The sequence below is a fragment of the Myodes glareolus genome, chromosome 21 (assembly GCF_982192425.1).
Source record: "Myodes glareolus chromosome 21, mMyoGla1.1, whole genome shotgun sequence".
Taxonomy (NCBI): Eukaryota; Metazoa; Chordata; class Mammalia; order Rodentia; family Cricetidae; genus Myodes; species Myodes glareolus.
Genome location: NC_142046.1, coordinates 7,262,138 through 7,284,075, shown reverse-complemented (window position 1 = coordinate 7,284,075; position 21,938 = coordinate 7,262,138). Strand labels below are relative to the sequence as shown.

The window sequence follows — 21,938 nt, the reverse complement described above, 5'->3', positions numbered from 1 at the left end:
TGCGTCAGACCACTGTCAATGAGGTGATGAGGTAGTATCTCTGTCCGTGCCTTGCATTTTCATTTCCATATGGTGGCTATGACAGACAGATGATTTCTGTCTTCTTTTGTGGCTAATCCCCTTGATATGTGGGGACACCTCTGTATGCTCCAGCTATGACAAGTCTCTCCAGTTTTCTCCTATAAACTTTTGATTATAGCCTTAGCTTGTGTTTTGTTCGTTCTTTGGGGAGCTCATTCTATACGTCAGTCCAGACTGGCCTGGTATTCATTATGTAACTCAGGCTAGCCTGGTGTTCACTGTGTAGCCCAGGCTGGCCTTTAACTCCTGGCAGTTCTTAGGCTCTTCTGTGTTAGAATTACAGGTGGATGACACCATACCCACCTTAGCTTTAACTTTCAAATCTGCGCAGAGACTACAGAAATGTTCCTCAATTTAGTCTCTCATTTTATTTTCAGACTAATCCATTTCACAACCGTGTGTGTGTGTTGTGAGGCAGGTGTTACAGCTTCCCCCGCACCCTGTTCAAACCCTCCACCGTCTACTGAAGAGGATGATCTTGTTAAGTCAGTTCTCCTATCTCTACATGAGCTCTGGGGACTATCTCAGGCGGCCTGCATACCCAGTGCTTTGCTCATTGAGCCTCTGCTGGCTCCACCTTGTTTCCTGAGAAAGGGTCTCTTGCTGATGGCTAGCTTGCTGAATAGGCTGGGTTAGCTGGCCAGTGAACCCTAGAGGCCCTGCCGTCTCCCCCTCTTCAGTGCTGGGCCAGAGCACACAATATTTTGCTTGGTTTTTAGAAATCAAACAAACAAATATGGAGGCCAGGAATGGTGGTGCACACCCTTAATCTCAGCACTCCTGAGGCAAAGGCAGGTGAGATCAAGGCTAGCCTGGTCTGTACAGTGAGCTGTAGGACAGCCAGGGCTATGGAGAAAAACCCTGTCTCAAAACCAAACAACAAAAATGGGTTCCAGGGACTGAACTCCTATCTTCATGCTTCCAAGTCACTCACTCTGCCGACTGAGCCGTCTCCCCAGCCCTGAGTCGTTTTTATTTATTTCATTTATTTACACAATCCTTTTAATCCCATCAAGTCAGTATTCCTGACATTTAGGAGATGGCTGAACAGGGAGAGGCTCATTGAAGTTAAGTCACTTGTGAAAGATAGCACAGCTTGGAAAGGAAGACATCAGGACTGTAACCCAAGGCTTTTCTCCTCTCTGTCTCCTACCTGGGGCCCTAGTCTGGAAAGTTCCATATATGGTCTGGCAAAAACAACATGGAGACCCTAGGAAGGAGGCAGGCACAACTGCACACATACCTGACGCCCACGTGTGCCGTTCAGATAGGCCCAGGGTGTCTGACCCGCAGTAACCTGGAAAGCCGGCCCAACCAAGATTGGCCAGACCCAGGCAACTCACCTTTAGGAGACCAATTTCCTTGACACAGTCCTGCCTGGCTTTGGCATCCATCATCTCAAAGATCTAGGGCAAGAGGAAGCCAGGAACAGATTCAAGCCCCTGCTTACCCTTTTCCTTGCCCAGTCCCCCACTCTCAACAACAGCATGAATGAGACTGTGTTCCCAGGTTCATTTGGGACCCATGATGCCTCCTACATGGCAAGAGTCACGGTATCTGACTCACAGAGCAGGGACTGAGGACCACAGCAAGGGCAGAGGCTGTGGTAAGTGGTATGTCACCAGTGTTCCTTCTGCAGGGACCTGAAGCCTAAGCCTTGACGGGACAGACCGAAGGCAGGCATTGGCCGTGCCCCAGCACAACAGCCATCACGCAAAAGAAGTAAGATGGCCCAGAATGCCCTTGGAAAGGAAAGAGCAGACAGTTTCTCAGCTGCAGGAGCCTGATGCCCAGTGTCCTGGAGAGAATGTGAGGTCACAGATCAATGCTGATGCTATGCAGCTTGTGTATTCCCATCCAGGGACTCTGCAGGAGAACCAGCAGAATACGGCAGTCTGTGGGGGAGGATTCCAGGTACATGCTATGTGCTTCCCAGCCTGACCTTGCTGCTGTGTCCTTTCCCAACTCCCACACCCCCTCATTTAGAAGGGTCACAGAGGACAGGCTGGACTCTGAGAGCCAGGGCCTGATGGGCAGGGGCTATCTTGCTTTTCCCTAAGCTCCCTCTGGCCTGGGGAGTTAGGTTGCTACTATTTTCCTCATCTGAAAAATGGGACAATAATCCCAGTCCACAGGGCTACTGTTAGAGTCCCATGTCTGAACACATGATTGTATACAGCAGGTACCTACTGTGTACATACTTTTATGTTTTACAGAGGGCTAAACTCGAGTCCTCTAGGAGGCAGGGTCACAGTGAAGCCATTTGTACTTGTGGCCCTGAACTCACCTGCACCTTCTTCAGAGCCACTATCTTCCTGTCCAGCAGGCAGGTGGCCTTGTAAACCTCACTGAACTGTCCTCGGCCAATCTTCTTCTCAATCTGGAAGTCCGCCAGTGAGCAGCGAAAAGACAGGGTGTTGGGGTGCCTCTGTAAGAGACAGAGGCATGTCTGGTCACTGGGCTGAAGCGGAAAGCCTGGGACTAGACGGCTGCGGCCTCTAGGATCTCAGTATCCCAATAGTACCCCTCTAAGCAAAGAAGGATTTGACTCATCACCCCCAGTAAGGGGCCTGGTAAGAAGAGTGTGTGACAAACGTCAGGTCAAGGGGCAGGACAGTTCTAGCCATCCAGGCTCACCAGCCCCTCCCACCAAGCTCAGTCACCATTAACCGGGACAACTGCCCCTCATCAGGAAAGGGAAGCAAGCTTCAGAGGTACCACTTGTTTTTGGACAACCTGCCCATCACAGTGACACAAAGAAACCAGACTCTGTGGAGACTGCAGAGACAACACTGAAAGTCATGATGGAACCTGGCCAAGAAGACTAGGGACGGCCTCCTGCCAGCCCATGCTCCCACTGCCTCTTCCCTCTGCAAGGTCAATGCTGAGCTGACCTTGACTCTGGAATCTTGAGGCACCCATGGCAGGTGATTTGGAGAGATCCCTGCCTGCAGACTTGAGCAAGAGGAAGATGATTCTGTTGGGCAAACTCTTAAGGAACTGCTGGTACCTTACCTACTCACCAAGTGGCCACTTAAGAGGATAGGCTTCCCCCAGCACCATTCATACCCAACATGGTGCAGCTACCACCTCAGTGACAACTCAGCAAAGCCTCAGAGAGACCCTGAGTGGGGCCCCACTGCTTCCCTAGTGCTAGAAAGTGAGGACTGTGAGGTGCAGTAGTGCCAGCTCCAAGGAGTGAACTGCATCGCCAACTGCAGGAGCACAGCTGAAGCCATGCTTAGAAAGAACCAGGGTGGCTCCTGGGGACAGAAGTACCTGCAGAGGTGACAACGTGCTGTTGCAATTAGGTACCTCCTGTATGCTACTTGGGGGCTGCTTTGAACTCCTGAGAGCCTAAGAGCCTAAGGCCTGGCCAGGAAAGCAGATTCCTTGTTGGATCTAGAGCTGTGCTGGTCCTGGGGTAAAGTCATCCCCTCTGCGGCCTCAGCATTCCCCTGGAACAGTGGCGGGTGGAGAAGGGTGAGCTCCAAGGCTACTTGCTCTGTAGACATGGGCCTTCTTACTAGGATGCATAGACAAACTGTTGGCTAAAGGCCCCAGTGATACACTGCCCAATTCTGCCATGGCTCCAAAGTCTAATGGACGTGAGGTGGTAGTTGTGGGGTAGCGGGTGATCACAGAGGCCGAAGTTCTAGTTCACATCTGTATAAGGACGACCCAGATGTGCAATGCATTTCCTGTTGCAACTCATTCATCCTAATTAGAGAAATGGCTTACTGTAGTGGAGCTTGGCAGTGCTGCGCACTGGGGTGGGGCAGGGTGCTTCGGGGGCAGCCTCCACTCAGGTGTGGGTCATCTCATGACACAAGGGCACTTGAGCATCAGAGTCCTGACCCTGATTAATTTTGGAGGGTGGGGGTGAAGTCTTCTTCCCCTCCGCTCTAGGTCTGTGTTGCCCGACCTCACCAGGCCTGTTTCCTGATGTAGGATACCAGGGTACCCTCGACATGGCCCAGCTTGCGGAGTGCCCGAGCTACCCTGAGCCTGTCATCCGTTCACTAGGGCTACACTGTGAGCTGCTGGCAGGGATGACACAATGGGAAGTGTCATTCCTGGCTCCTTAGAGAGGGGGTGGCCCTCAGCTCTCTCAGAGGCAGAGGAGATGGCCAGCGTCCAGGGCTACGAGGAGGCAGCAATCCGCCACACACTGCTTCCTAGCACAGGGACCCCAAGAAGGCCTGAGCTGCAGAGGAGGATGGTATGGATATCAGGAGGATGGAGGGCTCTGAGTCAAGGGGAAAGCAGGTCCATGACAATTGTCCCCAGCCTCAGCTTTCCTAGAAATGTCACTAGTTTTCTGAGGCCCAGGCAGGACATATAGGGGACAATGGGAAAGGACTTCCCTAGGACACTCATCCTACCCCAGAAAGCCCAGAGAAACCCAGGCTTTCTTCCCCAAGTCAGATCAAATTAGGCCACAAATACCCCTACCCCTTTGCTAATTTGAGTTTAAAATCTTTGAACCACAATACGCTTTCACCATTGAGAAACCCTTCTCCCTTTGCTCACTCCCTAAACAGGAGCATAAAATTACATGTTAGAAGGATAAAAATGCATTCGCCCAATTAATTTTCTGAAATCTCATTAAAAAATTTAGCCTGACTAAGTCAGACTTCTGACCTGAATTTTAATCATCTTTACACTGCATGGGCCTCTTCTCCCCCATACTGGTGACGCATCATTAATTTTAAGGCAACTGTTTCTATGATTTTAAAAAGCACACTTCATCAGCATGACATTTCCTGTAAATGAATTTCACCTTTAAAGACATCTGACACCATGTGGATAGGGAACTTACAGGGGAGTGAGTTTCTACGAAGCAAAATGCTTTAAATATGCATTGCACAAAAGGGCTCAACTTACAAAGATCCATACTGTCAGACATTGTGAGGCCAGCCTCGCTCAGCAGAGTGGCCAATTTCAAACCACAGCCAACCTTCGCTCTTTCTACTCCAGAGCACTGGATACTTCTCCTCCGAGGCAGAAGGACTCAGTGATCACACAACACAGTTAGCAGGATCTGTCACTGCCATCATCCCAGCCTAGATGTACTGTAGGCTTCATGGGCCATCAGCTCAAAGAAGCATTAAGGAAATGCTTATAGCATAGAGACATTATGACAGGCACTAAACATCCAAACCGCAGAACGCCCTCCACAAGATGATCCTGCACCTTAGTGAGAGCTGCCAGCTGAGAGCACCGGCTGACAAAAGCTGGAAGGTGGAGGCCGGAGGTCCTTCTCCACCTTCAGCCTGGTACAGTTGGCACTTCCTTGTGGGCACCATTCTGTCCTGATTTAACCTGAGTGTGCCTCAGGTCTCAGCCCTAAGGGATCATTACAAAACCCATAGCAGGCTCTTCCTTTACTATGGGCTCAACTGATGTGACCAAGCACCAGTTCCTTGCTCTTGGCTGAGGAGGTAGGGGTGTGTATGTGGGGGCTTATATTATTCTCTGTCCTGTCCCTGACCCCTGGTCATCCACTGGACAGAACCAGCTACCCCATTCTCCATTCTTCCTCAAGCCCTCTAGTGTTCTCCTTAATTTGTTTATAGAGGGGTTCCCAGTAGGTCATATGTCCCAAGGGCCGGTACTCAAATAAAGGCCTGGAACAATCATTTTCTAAATTCATGAGCAAAGTCAACATTCTTCAATTGTGTATGTGTGTGTGTATGTGTGTGCGCATGTGTGTGTGTGCGTGTGTGTACGTGTGCATGCATACTGTCATCATTCTCCACTTTGTTTTTGAGATGGTGCTCTCACTGGGGCCAGAACTCACCAAACTCAGCTGGACTGAACAGTCAGTGAGCCCCAGAGCTCCACATGTCCCCACTTTCCTGTGCTGGGTTACAGAAGTGACCCGCTGTGTACAGCTTCCATGTGGATGCTAAGCATCTGAACACAGGGCATGTTTGCATGGCAAGCACTCTATTGACTGAGCCATTCTGACACATCCTTGAGTTTCAACAGCCATAAATATTTGGTCATTAAACCTTAGTCATTCACCACCACTTCTTTATTTTGTGTTTTTGTTGTTGTTGTTTGCTTGCTTGTTTTTGAGACAGGCTTCTCTGTGTAACAGCTCCGGTTGTCCTGGAGCTCACTCTGTAGATCAGGCTGGCCTCGAACTCACAGAGATGCCCCTGCCTCCCGAGTGCTTTCATAATCACTCCTTTGGGAAGACTGGCATATAGATTTTGGTCTGTGAAACCCATACTCATCGACAGCTGCCCCCAAAGCCCCACACAGTGTGCGCATGCCTCTCTAACAGAAGTGAACTGTCTGCCCAGAGCAGGTTTCTCAAGACATGTCAGCAGGGGCTTCTCCACAAGAAACCTTTCCCCTTCTACATTCTACATCGTTCTTTAGGGGTTGCTCCTTCTTGACTCTATAGCCATTCACCAGAGTTCCCAGTTAAAACCCAGTTAAAACCCAGCCTTCATCCATGCAGATGAACCCCACATGCCAACGTTATGGTTCAACAAGGAGATTTCTATGTGCTGCCGGCTCTCTTGGCTTCTGGAAGGCACTGTTTATGCCTGGAAGGTTAACAAAGCCATAGGTGAACTGTTAGGAGCTTCTGGCCTTTCTGCTCTGAGAGGGTAGTTTTAACTGTGGGAGCTCTGACTTTGAAAACTGCAGTAAATTTTCAATTATGAAAATAAAAGTCCAGGAGAGGCTCCAAAACTACAGAAAAAGCCTGTCTTGATAAACAAAAACAAAAAAAGAGAAAGTCTGCACATGGAATTTCCTCAACACCACTGATAATTCCTTGATACCCATGGTGTCGGGAGTTATGCTAGAGTCAAAGTGCATCACGTCATTTAGACTTCACAGGAGTCTCAGGACTCTGTACAAATGAGGAAACTCAGGACGAGAGGCTTTGGACCCAACCTCAGAGCAGGCAGAGACTCATTCCAGGTTCTAAGGATGGCCTGTTAGGACACATGCCTCCTGCCATAAACGGACACGAGCTCACTGTCCATCCCAAATCTTTTACTATGCTGACACGGGAGAGGCTTGGCTGCCATGCTCCCCAGAAGGGGTGAAACACGGGCACTTGGTGAGAGGACGGAGGATATGCCTGGCCAGCCTCTATCCCTGTCCCAGCCTGGAGTTTGCATAGCATACTCGGCCATGCACCCCAAGTCTTCAAGCCTGGCCAGGTGTAGGTAGGACTGGGGCATCCTTGCCTGACAAGCACTGCCCAGAGCAGCCTACACTGAGTGATTGCATCTAATTACACTTAACTATGTCATCACCCACTCCAACATGTGCGACAAGCTGCCGAGGACACTGTCACCGCTGCCTCCTCGCCTCGCCTCGCCTCGCTTGAGAAATAATTACAGACCTCTCTCCTCTGCCAAATGAGCCTGTAATTAACCCTAATTGCTCAAAATGCAACTGGCTAATTCTGGGAGATTAATCAAGGGGGATTCGATTGTTAGTGAATGACTTAATGTGACAAATGGCTACATTACCTAAGCAGGCCCTGCTGCCCCAGCCATCAGCATCGCGTTCTGGCCCAGCTCTGAAGCTGTGCTTCCCCAGATTCTACCTGGTAATGGACTATCGCATCCCAGCCAACAACGGACAAATGGCACAGATGGCCTAGGATTGCCTACATGCTTGCATAGTCCATGAGCTCATGTGGTATGTTTGCGTGCTTCTGCAGTAGGACTCTCTCTTGGGCTGACACAGCCCTATGCCACAGATCACAACACAGTAAGAAAGCAAGCACATACGACTTAAAAATCACTTGCCTCCCTGAGCGGGTGTCTGTAGTTTATAATTTGCACAATGGGTGGACCCATTAGTCCTGCACCAGGAGCTAGGCTGTCTTGAATCTTGGCCTTTGGGTAAAAAGCTGACCGTGTCCATAGGGACCTAAAGCATCTTGGTCCACCCAGGCACCAAGCTTGCTCTGCAGGCCACTGCCTGCCCCTTCTTTACAGAGGTCTGTCCTGTGCTTTGCTTGGGCTCTGGAATCCTGGGGTTACTTCTGATTTGTATTTTTAGGTTTCTATCCCTGGAGGCTGTGTGCTCCCTAAGAGCTGACCTGGCCTGCTTCACACCATCACATCCTGGGCAGTGCACTGCATACACAGGATGTATTTGAGATAAAGATGTAGCTCACTGACTCACTGGTACAGACCATGCTTCTGTATATGGGGCTAGTGACATCCTCCATCTAGGAGGAAGGGAATGAATTTTCCAGAGCCATGTGGGGGCGTGCACATGGGGTGGGGGAACTTGTGTGTGGGATGCACATAGGTGTATGTGAAGGGCAGGAGTCGTCTCAGAGAGTAGCATTTGGCCTTGTGGCTTGGAAAAGACTGAGAAGAGCATTGTAGGTCAGAAAACAGAGTTGACAAAGACACTGAGTGTGTCTGGCACTCAGCCACCTTTAGAACAGTACCAGGGGCAGCTGGGTCCTTCAAAACATCTAAAGCCAGGATGATGTGGGCACAGGGAGACCCCCTCTAAACCACAAGACTGAAGATGGCTGAAGACAATTCAGACCGAACCCGACAAGAGAAGAACCTTCTGTTCATTCCTGAGTCCCTCCTCCTCCTCTTCTTCTTCTTTTTTTTTAAATTTATTTATTTATTATGTATACAATATTCTGTCTTTGTGTATGTCTGCAGGCCAGAAGAGGGCACCAGACCTCATTACAGATGGTTGTGAGCCACCATGTGGTTGCCGGGAATTGAACTCAGGACCTTTGGAAGAGCAGGCAGTGCTCTTAGCCACTGAGCCATCTCTCCAGCCCCGTCCCTCCTCTTCTTGCACAGAGCTGCAGACATGGAGCTGCTCCTCAATGGAAACCAAGCATCTTTGAAGTAAGTACAGGCCTGAGGTACCCGAAAGCATTTGCTTCCTACAAGGAATGAGGGGTTGGATGAAGAACCTTCAGTGTGCCTGGGACAAGAGAATGGGCTTACCTGTGGATCTGGAGGGGGTGCAGGCCCCAGTGCATGGCAGAGATTGTTCAGACTCCCTCCATGGGGCATGTGGCTGGGCTGTCCTGCCATCCTGCATGCCAGCCTCACGAAGTCACAAGCTGCAACAGAAAATACAGGCCCGTTCACTTTCTCCTCCTGACCACCTTTTCCATTTTAATAGATGGGCAAGCAGAGGGGACAGGTGTCACCTATTCACAAGTGGCCAGTCTGGGACTCAACAGTCCACAGGATACCTGTTCTCTCTAATGTACCGCCTCAGCTGCTAGGACTAGCCACTGGAAGGGGGGAAACTGAGGTACTCTGCAGTCCAGCCAGGAGGCCGTTGCTGTAATAAACCGAAATGCATGACCAAAAGCAACCTAGAAGAACGTTTATTTTGGCTTATGGTTCACATGGTTAGAGTTCATAATGGCAGGGACAACGTGGCAGCCAGACGATATGGCAGCAGGCACGGCAGCAGGCCATGGAGCTGCGAGCTTAGGGTCAACTGGAAGTAGGGTGAGTCACATAATTTCAAAGCCCACCTCCAGTAATGTATTTCCTCCAGCAAGGATATACTGCCTGAACCTCTCCAACAGCAGTACCAACTGGGAACCACTTCTCATTCAAACCACCACGAAAGCCCAGATTCAAAGATACTGAAGCCTCATTTTTGCCCTGCATCCTTTCAGTGGAGGACGAGTCTATTCTGCTGTCTCCAACACCACCACATAAAGTCAAATGGGCAGCCTGAGTGGCCAGGAGAGAGAACAAAGCCAGACTCTGGCAGCACCTTCAGGAATGATCTCAGATCCCCATCCCTGCTAGACACAGCCACACTGGAGGGCCCAGTTTCTGTGTGACCCTAGAACAGGGTAGCTCACGTCCAGGGCTGACCTGAAAATGCTCCCACTATGCATCCAGTCCTGAGTAAAAGGCCACTAAGTGTCTCCCCCATTATTATGTCCACCCCTGGTGCTAGAGGCAGCTTCTGGCTCCCACCACACAAACCTCTCTGAGGTCCAAGACCAAGGCTGATTTGCACGGAAGCTTTCTGGCTGGGGAAGTGACTGACACTCAGCCCCGTGATCCTTTTGCGTGGGAAAGTCTGTATGCACCCCCGCAGTGTGTCTTTAACACCTTCCTTTTGCCAGGACTGGGCTTAGGGTCCCACGAGGCACATACAGAGGCATCAGTGTAGCTCAGGTCGTAAGAAAGCCCACCCACCCTCTGTGTCCCAATCCCAGTGTGAACTCCAGGGGTCCTGACCCAGGATACTGAGCAGCTGTATTAAAGTCCTGGGGAGCCATAAGTCCCTATGAATCATGGATGACCTTCCTAACGCACATGAGCACAGAGGCTGGCCAGTTCTGTTTCATGTCTGTGTAAGTCACATTGCAGGGCCTAGCTGACACTGTTTGCATTAGCCCATTTTCTGTTACTACATCAGAATGCCCGAGTCTGGGAAACTTCATACAGGAAAGTTTTACTGGGTTCCAGTTTTGGAGAGCCAAGGGCTTGATGCCAGTGTCTGTTCAGCACTGGCAGGAACCTCTTGGTAGCTGACATCACAGCGGCAGGGACTCCTGTGAACAGGACAGATCACATGGCCAGACAGCAAGCCAGACAGTCATTCATTCAGTGTCAGACTTAAGTTTTTATAGCAATTTAATCTCTTGAGAAACAATCCTTCCTGGAGGCAGTGCCTCATGACCTAATGACCTCCCACTAAGCTCTCCCATTTTAAGGTCCCACAATCTCTCAGCAGCAGTGAGACAGGAACCAACGCATTGCTATGGTTAGAACGGACATCCTCCAGATCTGGTTGGGCTGGTTGGCCTCTTAGTCTGTGACCAGCCACACCAGCTAGGAGTGTTTGTAATTGCACCTAGCCCACTACAGTGTGAGCTCTGGCCTGAGCTGGGGACATGTGAAGAAGGAACGACACCACGTCAACCTCTGCCCTCTGTATGCACACACAGATATGGACCACACACACATTTGCACACACTCAAGGAGCAATGAAGGTAAAGGACTGCCCAAGGATAAAGGAAGGATAGTGCTGTGAGCTCCAGCTCTCTGATTTGCCCACACTAGCGGGTCAGCAAGGCCCAGGGAGTCTGCTCTTGCTGTCTCCCGCGCGTGTTTCACGTGTGGGCGCCTGGAACTGAGCTCAGGTTCTCATGTACACACAGCTAAGATTTTCCCAACTAAGCTGTCGTCCGAGCCCCTCACTGCTCTTTGGGGCACTTTATATACTCTACAGCACATAAACTCAACAGACGGTAAGGCCGCAAGGGACAGAGACAGACTGCAGAGACTCTGCCAGTAAAGGCCTCTGCCATGACAGCCATTCCTGGCCAGCACATGCATGTGGACTCCTGTCTATGACATTAACCTTTGTTGTGGCTTGTCCTCACATGTGGAGATACAAACAGCTCTGACTGAGGATACTTGTGGCATACGGTGTATGCCTTCCTGTACCCACCCTCAAAGGCCTTCTCCCTTCCTGTACCCACCCTCAAAGGCCTTACAGCGATGCAGATGGGCCCAATTGCCCTCAGAATCTCCCATTCCATCTTCTCACCATCTGCTAAGCATCCTGTTGCAGCACCTTCCCGCCCCCTTGACACGGTGGAGGAGCTGGGTACAGAAGCCCCAGGATAAACAGATAAGCACGGGAAGCTTCCTCAGGCACTGCTGTTACTCGGGGGGAAGCCTGTAACAACAAACTGGGTATGAGAGTGAGCCATGTAAAATGCGCATGAATTTGAAGATGAAACCAGAGGCTCCCGCAGGCTTAGCAGCTGGTGCGGGCAGCACCCTTCACATCCCTCAGGGTGACATGTTCACCGTCCTCTGCCCTTAGGGGTACCTCTGGGAAAAAGTTGGAGAACTGTCTTCAGGAAAGGTTCCATCTTTATCTCAGAAGGCTCCAGAATGGGCCCATAGGCTGCCCTGTCTGGCCATTCATGTATTCGTTCTCCTGCCTATGTGCCAGTCTGGACCATCTCTGAATTCCCCTCCCGCATCCTGCCTTGCTAGCCCCAGCCCTCAGGTGTTTGGGGCCGGGGAGGGGTTGTGTCTGTACTGTAATGGTCTCACTTACCAGCTGGGACCCCGGCAAACCTCACCGAGGTGTCTGGCAGTTGTTTGGGAAGGTCATGCCTCCTGGGACCCCGGCAAACCTCACCGAGGTGTCTGGCAGTTGTTTGGGAAGGTCATGCCTCCTGGGACCCCGGCAAACCCCACCGAGGTGTCTGGCAGTTGTCTGGGAAGGTCATGCCTCCTGGGACCCCGGCAAACCCCACCGAGGTGTCTGGCAGTTGTCTGGGAAGGTCATGCCTCCTGGGAACAGCTGTGTGGACTCAAGGTGCCAGGACCATGACACAGGGGCTCAAACCATCTCAGAAATAACAGATAATGATGACGATGGTTGCATGGCCCTTAATATTCACACCATCCCTGTAAACTTCAACACAGTCCCACAAGATAGAGGCTGCAATCATCCTGTTGAACAAATGAGGAAACTGAGGCACAGGAGGTTGAAAGGCTTGCTTAGGTCATATGGATAAGCAGGGGCCAGGACTTGGACTTAAGTGGCATCCTTTTCCTGAAGCCACCACAGTGCCATTCTTTTCAGAAGCACTCTGTGGATGAGACCTGCCTTCACTCAAGAGCCCCGTGGTGGCAGTGCAGAAGTTTGGCAGTAGGTGACCCTAAAGGCCGGTGTTCCAAAGGGCCTTTCCACCCTCCAGATCACAGCCAGCTGTCCACACCATCTCTTGTAGCAAAGCCCAGCATTGGCAAAGTGTCGTCAGTCAGTGCAGCCCCATGCACAGCCCGGGAGCACAGCCAGGAGGACAGCACCCAGAGGGACCTCCAGATGGAAGGGCCATGTTTCTCACTCGTCCTCAGGGCTTTGGGGAAACTCATTTTATAGGTAGGGAAACTGAGGCTCAAAAAATGGCTCAAGGCCATTTGCCCACTAAGCTACAAATGAAAATTTGGGTTCAGACTTCAGTGGCTCTCCTTCCAAGGCTTTGGTTGTCCCCAGAGAGTCTCCAGTGGCAGTCTTGAAAGAACCTGCATCCTGTAACACCCCGGGGGAAACCTGACCTCCTCACCTCACACATTTCTACAAAAGCCTGCTTCTTTCAGAGTCCAGTGCAGGCGGGCATCTGGAGGGAGACGGAGAGTGCAGGGACAGACCAGAGGAACATTCTGTGAGTAACACAGGGAGTCTCCTAGCCCTCTGACCCCAGGGATTCCAGAATTCCCCAGTCCCAGCCAAGCTGCAGAGCAAAGAGGCAAGGACTGCCAAGCCTAAGCCAGGGGCCAAAAATGTGTGGAATGTGACTCAGAGTCACAGGCCTCACGAACCATCTCAGACCACCTTTCATCCCAAGTGGACAAGTGCCCATGCTCTGAGGCGCTGTGCCATGCATACGCCATTGGCCTCTCACTTGGCTCCTAGCTTTGGTGTGAAGAGCAACAAAAAGCCATCACACGTCTACCAGGCAGCCAGAGATAAACCTGGAACAGCCTGGGGCTCAGGAGGGGCGTGCTGGAGAGCTGGACGGCTCATTTTCCTACAACCAGCACCTCTGAGTTTGCACATATGGGAAACGGGTGAGCCATCAGATGGGCCTCTGAGTATCTAGGTGAACAGCATATTTTAATGGACGATATACTAGATCCAGGGCTGGGTGCAGGGAACGTGCCAGAGGCTCTGGCTGCTGTAAGTATTATTTATGCTAACCCTCACTGAGTAATGGAGAGTAGCTGCCTCCACACATGGCAGTCAGGGGGCTGTGGTTTAGTGCCCTAAGCCACAAAGATACCCATGTCCTCCTTCACGTGGCCACTCTGCCTGTCCTTGGCTGAAGCCCTCGCTAACATGGCAGGAGCCCTGGGGAATCAGGGCAGGCTAGATTCTGTTTTAGATTGGACTGTTAAGTTCCAAGTGACCTTTCTCCCAGGACTGCCACCTGGCCCTTGCCTCCCAATAGCTGATGTCTTCATCTCGGGATAAGGCCAGCTATTCCCAGAGGCTCTCTGTGAGGATGACCCAAGATACCAGCAGAGCTGGGCTAAGTGCCCTGTCCAGAGCACATGAGCAGCCAGCTCTTGACGGTGGAAGTCTAGTCTGGGTGCCCACTTCCTGGAGTCCATAACTAACCTGGAGAGGTCACAGGCCAGCACTGGCCAAGTGCAGCCTAGAGCTAGAGGCTGAAGGCCCAGCAAGGAGACACAGAAGGTCCCAGGTCTGAGTCACCTATGGGGTCAAGGCCAGTATAGCTTCAGCCAACATCCACAGGTGACTTAGCATCTCCTAAGATGAGGTAGGTACCACTGCCCCCACTGTGCAGATGATGAAACTGAGGCTCCAGAAAGGAGCATGCCTTGTCAGAGTAAGACTACCAAGTGATGGTGGTGGACAGCTATTATCCGGGCACTCAGGAGGCAGAGACAGGTGGATCCCTGTGAGCTCAAGGGCAGCCTGGTCTACCAAGTAAGTTCCAGGACAGAATACAAAACAAAAACAAAACAAAACAAACAAACAAAAAACAGCTACAGAGAAACCCTGTCTCAAAAAACAAAACAAAACAGAAAGACCACGAAGTGGATAGGGCACCACCTGTTCAGCTTCTCAAAGGAACGAGAAAGGAACCCAACTGGTGAGTACAGCCACATGGATCAGCAGGTGGAGAATCAGATAGAATCACAGTGTGTGTCTGTTCAGAGGAGGAAATGAAAGTCAGAGGGGTTGAGTGACAGCTCAAGGTCACACGGAAGGTGACGGGTACAGGTGGTACTCAGTCTGCCTGGTCCATTCACACTGCCTTGGAAGAGGGCACAAATGCATGAACAGATCTGACTGAATGAATGAATCCAGCCCGGACATGCAGCTACAGCTAAGGTGCACTCCCCAGGCTAGTGTCCCTTCCTCACTGGTCTCGGATAAGCAGATGTTATTCATTTATTACTTGACAGGAAACAGTCAGAGCCAGAATTCTGGAAGCCTGTCAGCTGGAAAAGACACAGATTGTGTCTGGTCTTGTGTCTCTTCACCCTTCCCAAGCCCGCCCCTTCGAAGGACACACACTGCTCAGATGCTGGCTTCTCTAAGTGCAGGCCACAGTGAGGTACATGGGCCCCTTTCCCAGGCAGTGAGGCCTCCCCAAGGTGGGCCTGAGAGACATGCAGCCTGCTCCCTGGAGCTGTGTGATACCCAGGGCTGCATAGGGCTCCCCTACACTTTCTTCTCCTCTCCCCTGTCCCTGGCACCTCTACCCAAATCTACCTTCCTCCTGCCAATCTAGGATCCCTCTGGGGTAATACAGACCCAGACACAGCCACACTCAGCAGTGCTCAAATCAGCTGCAGCCTGTCCCTCCTGAGTCCATTTCAGTAAGAACCATCTCAGAACCACCCACAGCCTCGCCTTCCCTCACAGCCCTGAGTCTTGTTGATTCTGCTCCCAACCTCTCCCTCCCTCAAATCTCCTCCTAGACTTAACCCTTCCTAGGAGACCCTGCCCCCGTCCCACCACGGGAGGGTTCTCTTAGACTGTGCACACATGTACAGAGACCAGAGGAGGACTTCAGGAGTCTTCCACTCTGAATCATTCCCTGACATAAGGCTGGTAGCCAGCAAGTCCCAGCAATCTTCCTGTCTCCTACTTCCCCGAAACCCCCACCACTCATGCTGTGTTTATGGGCATGTGCAGCCATGCCCAGCTCATGCGTGCTGGGGATCTGAACTCAGATCTTCATGCTTACACAGCAAGTGTTCCTACCCACTGACCACCACACCCCCACCCTAACAAGTCTGCACTGACTCCAAGGCAAAAGCCCCAGGTCAGAATGAGATGTTCCCAAGCCATGTCCAACAGGCACTGTGGGCCTGCCCACTACACTCCCATCCTCCCAAGCGCCCCTACCATAGCTTCACTACAGAGCCTGCCTGCCTTCCGACAGCACCCAGTCCTCCCAGACCTCTCCATGCATCAGCCCTCACCCAGATCTACTACCCACGGTCTCTTCATTCGCAAAGTCACACTCACCCAACAGGACCAGGTTGTGGGACCGTGGGAAAGTGTCATCTCTGCCTTGAGTTTCAAGTTCCTTAGATAAGAGGGGCATCCATACCTTCCAGGGTGGCCAGGTGGTCCCAGAATGGCAGGCTCCACATGGCTTTCTGCCTAAAATCAATACTTAGGGACACAGACTGCTTCCTTTGCCGTCGAATCTGCTTCTGAAGCTGGTCTTCAAGAGCAGAACCGACCATAGCATCTTCAAGCTGCTAGGCTGTGGGGGATGGAGACCCTAGATGGAGGGCCTGGTGCTCACAGATGAGCACCCAGCGAGCCAAGAAGGTTAAACATACAGGGCTGTTCCTTCAACAGCAGGGACATATAATCTTCCCAGAAGGCTGGGAGCAGACATGGTTGATAGTCTGGTGACCTCTGCGCAATGAGGCCATACGAGATCCTTCCCCGGATGTTTATTGTGAGCTTGACAATCTACAGAACCCATCTTTATGGACTAAGCCACAAGTACTTTACGAAGAGTTTTGATATAGTTACATCTTGTACACATGGGATTAATTATCACCAAAAAGTATTTTCACCAAATTTTGTTGTGCTTAAATATTAATAAAATAAAATATTTGGGGTTGACTCTCAGAGTTTGAACCAACACTGGCTACTAAGTTGTACTGAACCAAACTGCCTTCCTGCCTCCTACAGACCTTTACTCTGCCAACCGTGGTGGCCACAGGGACAATGCCCCCAACACCTACTAGGACATGGTGGTCACAGAGACCCCCCAACATATATACACACTAGGCTGTGGTAGTCACAGAGACACCCCCCATCACACACACACTAGGTCATGATGATCAGAGACCCCCCCCAACACACACACACTAGGCTGTGGTGGCCAGAGACATCCCCCAACACACACACACACACACACACACACACACACACACACACACACACACTAGGCCTTGCCCAGGTCTGGCATAAAAGGAACCTAATGAGAGCTGACCAAACAAACTCTGACTGGCAGGTGGAGGGCCCCCCAAAGCCTCGGAATCCCTGTGGTCAGAGACAGAAGTTATCAAGCGACTCAGCCAAAATATCCAAAACAAATCATACAACACACTGTGGAGTTCCCAGGACTTGCAAAAATCAACTGGCGGCTCCTGGTCACATTCCCGTTACCATTCCTAGGTAACAAAGAGGCTATAACTATCTCGTCTTTTCCTTAAAAAGAGTGAGACACTGGGGTTCTATGGGGAGGCCCTGTTTAAATTGCTCAAGATAAAGCTAAGATCTGTTAAGTGTGTCCTCTGTAAAATCCCCACCTGTGGATATCTGGAACCCCCAATTTACAGATTAGGAAATTGAGGCACAGAGAAGTTAGATATCTATCAAGTTAGTAAACAGTGGGACCTGTGTGACCCCAACCTTGACTCTTCAAAAGTCTGAGATTTCTATCACTAGCCTGGAGCAATGCTTGGACATCTCATTAGCCAGAGGCTGGGATCCATTCCCCACGCTCCCCAGAGTTCCTAGGAAACCCACCACCCCGATGACTCCTGATGAGCCCCCACCCCAGAGATGGATTTTCTCAAGACCTTGGCAGGTTGGTTCTCCTATGTCTGAAATGAATGGTCTACTGGCAAAATCCACTCCTACCACAATACCCAATTGCACAGCCTCTTCCAGACAGTATTCATTCTCCTGTGTGTTACTTGGGGCTTAGTTCTGGTCCTTCCTGAAGTTTCTGTCCTTCCCTCAAAGTAGAGATCAAGTCACTCACCTCCAGGGCTCAGTGGGCACAGAGGAGGGCTAGGCAAAGGCTGCCAGAGGCTGCAAGGGAAGAGACTGGCATCCCTGGCAGTCTGGAGAGCCAGGGCTAGGAAGGGCACACTTCAAAGCAGAAACTCTTCAAAGCAGAAACCCATCTATCCCATATCCTTTCTCAGATACTGTTACTCCACAGCCAACAGCAGGAGGGGAAAGCCATCAGAGTAGCCCCAAGGGGCTACAGCTTCAAGGTCTGTCCCAAGCTTGCCCTCAGGCCCGGCAGAGTGCCAGCGAGCATCTCTAGCTTCAGATCCTACCCCACGGAAACATGCCCCACCTGTCCCCCCAACCTGTCCTCACAACACCGGGAGTTCTAGCCAAGACTGGAAACTACTTAACAGGATCCTGGCTATTAGCACCACAGCCGTGGTCTCTCAGGCTAGTAACTCTGCTGTCCTCCCGGGTTGCCCCTGCTGGCATGCAGTTGAGGAAGCAGTGGATAACAGAGGTGCAGCGAGATCAGGTGACCCGAGTTCAGGCTCTGGAGGTCTCTGGAGTCTGGCTCCCTGTAACTTGCTGGGCAAGCCCCTGGAGTACAAGTAACAAGAAAGGGGGAAGAGCTCCCTACAGCAGGAGACTGGTAGAGCTGGTACCTTCCGAGGTGAGCAGCCCCAGGGCCGGTCTGCTCAGCTGAGGGTTGAGGGCTGGTGTGATGCACAGAGCCTCTGAGGATTCAAATGGTCTCTCAGTACTAAGGTGGTTGAGGGACACGCGGCCCCTCCATCTGTGCTTGGGACTTCCCCTTCCCAAGACTCTGGTCCTCAGACACCACCAAAAGGAAACTCCCCCACCACGCACTGCTCCAAAAATAGCTGGGACTGCCACCTCTATGGTGAATGGAACTTGTTACAGCCCCCACAGAGGCGCCTGCTTACCAGAAAGGACAAGATTGTGGCAGTGGCCACCAGATGATACAGAAACTTAAAACACTACCAAAGTTCACCTGGGATGGCCTGGCCAGCTAGCTCCTCATTTTATCCACCAGGAAACTCGGGCAGAAGGGTAAGCGGTCACTTGGGACTATAAGCACAGCTGTCACTGCCACCCATCACCTGGTGCTTAGGCGCTAGGTGCAATGAGTCAGGATCCTTCTCCCTGTGTTCCATCCCACCAAGCTATAAAAGTCCTTGTCAGTCTAAAAGCCTAGCCCTTCCTGGCTGGCCAGATGGCTTAGTGGGGAAAAGGCATACTGAACAAGTGTGAGGACCTAAGTTCCAACCCCTATAACTCAAGTAAGCTGGACACAGGAGCATTCCCTGTGAGAAGGGAAGTAGAGGCCACAGGATCCCTGGGAGCCACAAACAACAGACTGTTTTAAAAAGGTGGTGCAAGGGCTGATGGCTGCAGTGGTCCTCTGATCCCCCACATGTATTCACACACATGAATGCATGAACACATACATGCGCTTTTAATAAAAATAAAAGTTTGACCCTTCCTCTTTGCTTGTGAGGCCATGAATGAGGGTCTGTCAAATACCAGTGCTGGTCTGCGACACCCCCACTAAGTACCCTGGTATTCTCATAGGTTAGATGGACAAGGACAGGATCTACTGTCCCAGCATGCCAGAGGACTATGTCACATCACAGGGGTCAACATGCTCAGCTCTGGGACTGACCCCTAACAGACACCCAAACAGTGGGGTCATTGTTTCGTTTGATTCCACCCTTACTCAGGCACTGGGGTTTGCTCTCTAAAAGAAGGCCAGAGGTCCAGGAATTGCGTTCTTGGAGCATTTCCAGGCTTCCTCCCCGACCCTGCCCCCACTTTTCCAAGCCCTTCTAGTTGCCTCTTCCATGCAGAAACTGTGCTGAAAGTAGAAAGCCCAGGGCGCCACAGACAAAGTCCTTGTTCTCACTGGGGCCACAGCCAGAAAAGCATCCAGCAGTGTCCCAGAAGGAGCAAGGATGGTCACCCATCACTTCTTGCCGTTGCTACCCCTCCATCCCCAAAATCCCAGTAGCTAGACAGGTCGGCCAGACTAGACTGAGGAAAGGGGTTCCCAGCAGAGGACACCGGATTCAGAGGCACAGTGGTGGGCTGGGTTCAAGTTCTGACTCTTCCACACGCCACACCATGTTCTCTGGATTTACTGTCCCCAGGCCTGCTCCGGGCTTCACTCCACAGACCACACCTGCTTTCTCCAGAACAAGAGCTACTTCTACCCTGCATCCCATCTGAAGTCCCTCTGCTGTGGGGACTGACACCGCCATATGGCGGCTGAAGCCGCAGAGGATGTGCTGTGCCAGACTCTGGCACTGGGGCTCAGCCACCTGCCAATATACCTTCCCCGCCGGCCCCAAATGTCGGGCATGTGCCCAGTAACGGCTCCCTTGGTGACAGCTGCTGGGCCCAGGCCAGCCATCCATAGGGGCTGGACTCCAAGGCCAGGTCCTGGGTATAATTCTCCCAAGGAGGAAGTGGTCACAGACCAGTGCCTTCCACAACCTCAATAGTCTGGTTCACAGAGAAGGTCCCAGACAAACTGGCTGTGGCCCTCCTTGGTCCAATCCTGCCGCCCACATGGCCACATAATCCCGAGTTATTCCTTCCTATATCTCTGGACCAGATGTCTCTGGACATGAGCTGGATCTGGAGCATGTGGCCATTGTTTTCAAAGGGTAATTTTTGTTCTGCCTGTGTGGAGTTGCGGCACATGTGTGATTTTGTGTGCATGTTCACACATGTGTGTGGAGATCAGAGTTTTCAATCAGTGTCTTCTACTGTCCTCCATGTCCTGTACTGACACGGAGTTCTTCACTGACCGTGAAGCTTGCCCTGGGACTGGGATTACAGTTGGGCCACCACAAATGCCCAGCTTTTTATATAAGTCCTAGTGATCTGGACATTGGTCCCCATGCTTACATGGCAATGTTTTATCTACCAGGCTATCTCTCCAGTCCTTAATAAGTGGCCACTTTTAACTCCACCTGAGGGACTTTGGCTCTGAGTTGTGGAGTACACAGCATGGTGGCCTAAGACCTGGGGGCCCACAGGGCTGCTTGGCCTCAGCTTCCCTACCTACAGCATGGCTATGGGGTGATCCTTTTTGTGTGATGTTTGACAAGGGTGATGGGGGATTTGTCTGGGGTACCCTGAACTGAGCTGGGAGTCTGGTGTCCAATCTCATGCTTGCTTCCAGGAGGAAAGCAGCTCTTCCAGGCCTGGAAGAGCCAAGGATGCTTTCTGCATGCTGCTGCCACCATATGGGGGTTCCCATCCCCCTCCCCCATGGGCTCCCAAACACAACCACAGCGGCAGTTTGTGACTGGAGAGAACGCTACACCCAGAATTCCCCTAACTACCAGCTGCCGGGCCAGACCTCTTGAGGACACTGGCAGTAAGCATGCTCACAAAGCCATCCTGCAAGGCAGTCTTTTGCACCTACAGATGAAGAGACAGCTTTGTCCACTGTGTTCCATCTGGAGAGGTAGAGCTTAGCTGGCCCCTGGGTGGGATACATCCCTGCCTTCTGGGAAGAAGCAAATTTGGCGGGGGGAGGCGACAGCCAGACCAAAGTGCTTCACTATGCTGCTTGGAGAGATCAAGGAGGCTTCTGGGAGGCAGTTTGACCCAGGCTCTGGAGTCTGAGAGCTCCAGGTTCAAATCCTATGCTGCCTCTGTCCAGTTACCTCTGTAATTCTGCCTTCTGAAAGCAGGGGCTTTTGTAGGACCCACCGCGTGGGGTTGTAATACTTTCAGTTGCCCAAGCACACAGGAGCTCACGCATGGCTGCTGTGACACCGGGAGGACAAACTTCAGAGCCAAGCAGTGCTCAGTCAGGAACAGATCCCTGCAGCACACGCTCTGTGAAGCCATTCCTCACACTCTGGGATCCCCAGGGCTTGAGGCACTCAGGGCCTCTGGTGGACCTCCTGAAGCTGGGACACAGCAGAGATAGTATTTCACAACTTCCCAGGATGAATCTGAACTGTCCCCTCCCCCACCACTTCAATAACATAAATCTTGACCTGGACTGGTAAGGGACACTGTGTATTTACATGACGACT

At 51.6% G+C, this 21,938-nt stretch overlaps 1 protein-coding gene across 4 annotated transcripts in view; it reads right to left on the bottom strand.

The window, feature by feature from the left end:
- Positions 1 to 21,938, bottom strand: part of Nek6 (NIMA related kinase 6) — a 73,636-nt gene that overhangs the window by 24,232 nt on the left and 27,466 nt on the right. For 3 of the 4 annotated variants that reach the window (XM_085681275.2, XM_048429191.3, XM_048429192.3), the window contains 3 exons: positions 9,051 to 9,169; positions 2,369 to 2,509; positions 1,425 to 1,487 (listed from right to left, as the gene is read on the bottom strand). In XM_085681275.2, the coding sequence (XP_085537401.1) occupies positions 1,425 to 1,487; positions 2,369 to 2,509; positions 9,051 to 9,140 (294 nt within the window). In that variant the 5' untranslated portion in view covers positions 9,141 to 9,169. Of the gene's footprint in view, positions 1 to 1,424; positions 1,488 to 2,368; positions 2,510 to 9,050; positions 9,170 to 11,637; positions 11,770 to 21,938 lie in introns of those variants that run through there. The other variant, XM_085681276.2, reaches the window with a different exon arrangement.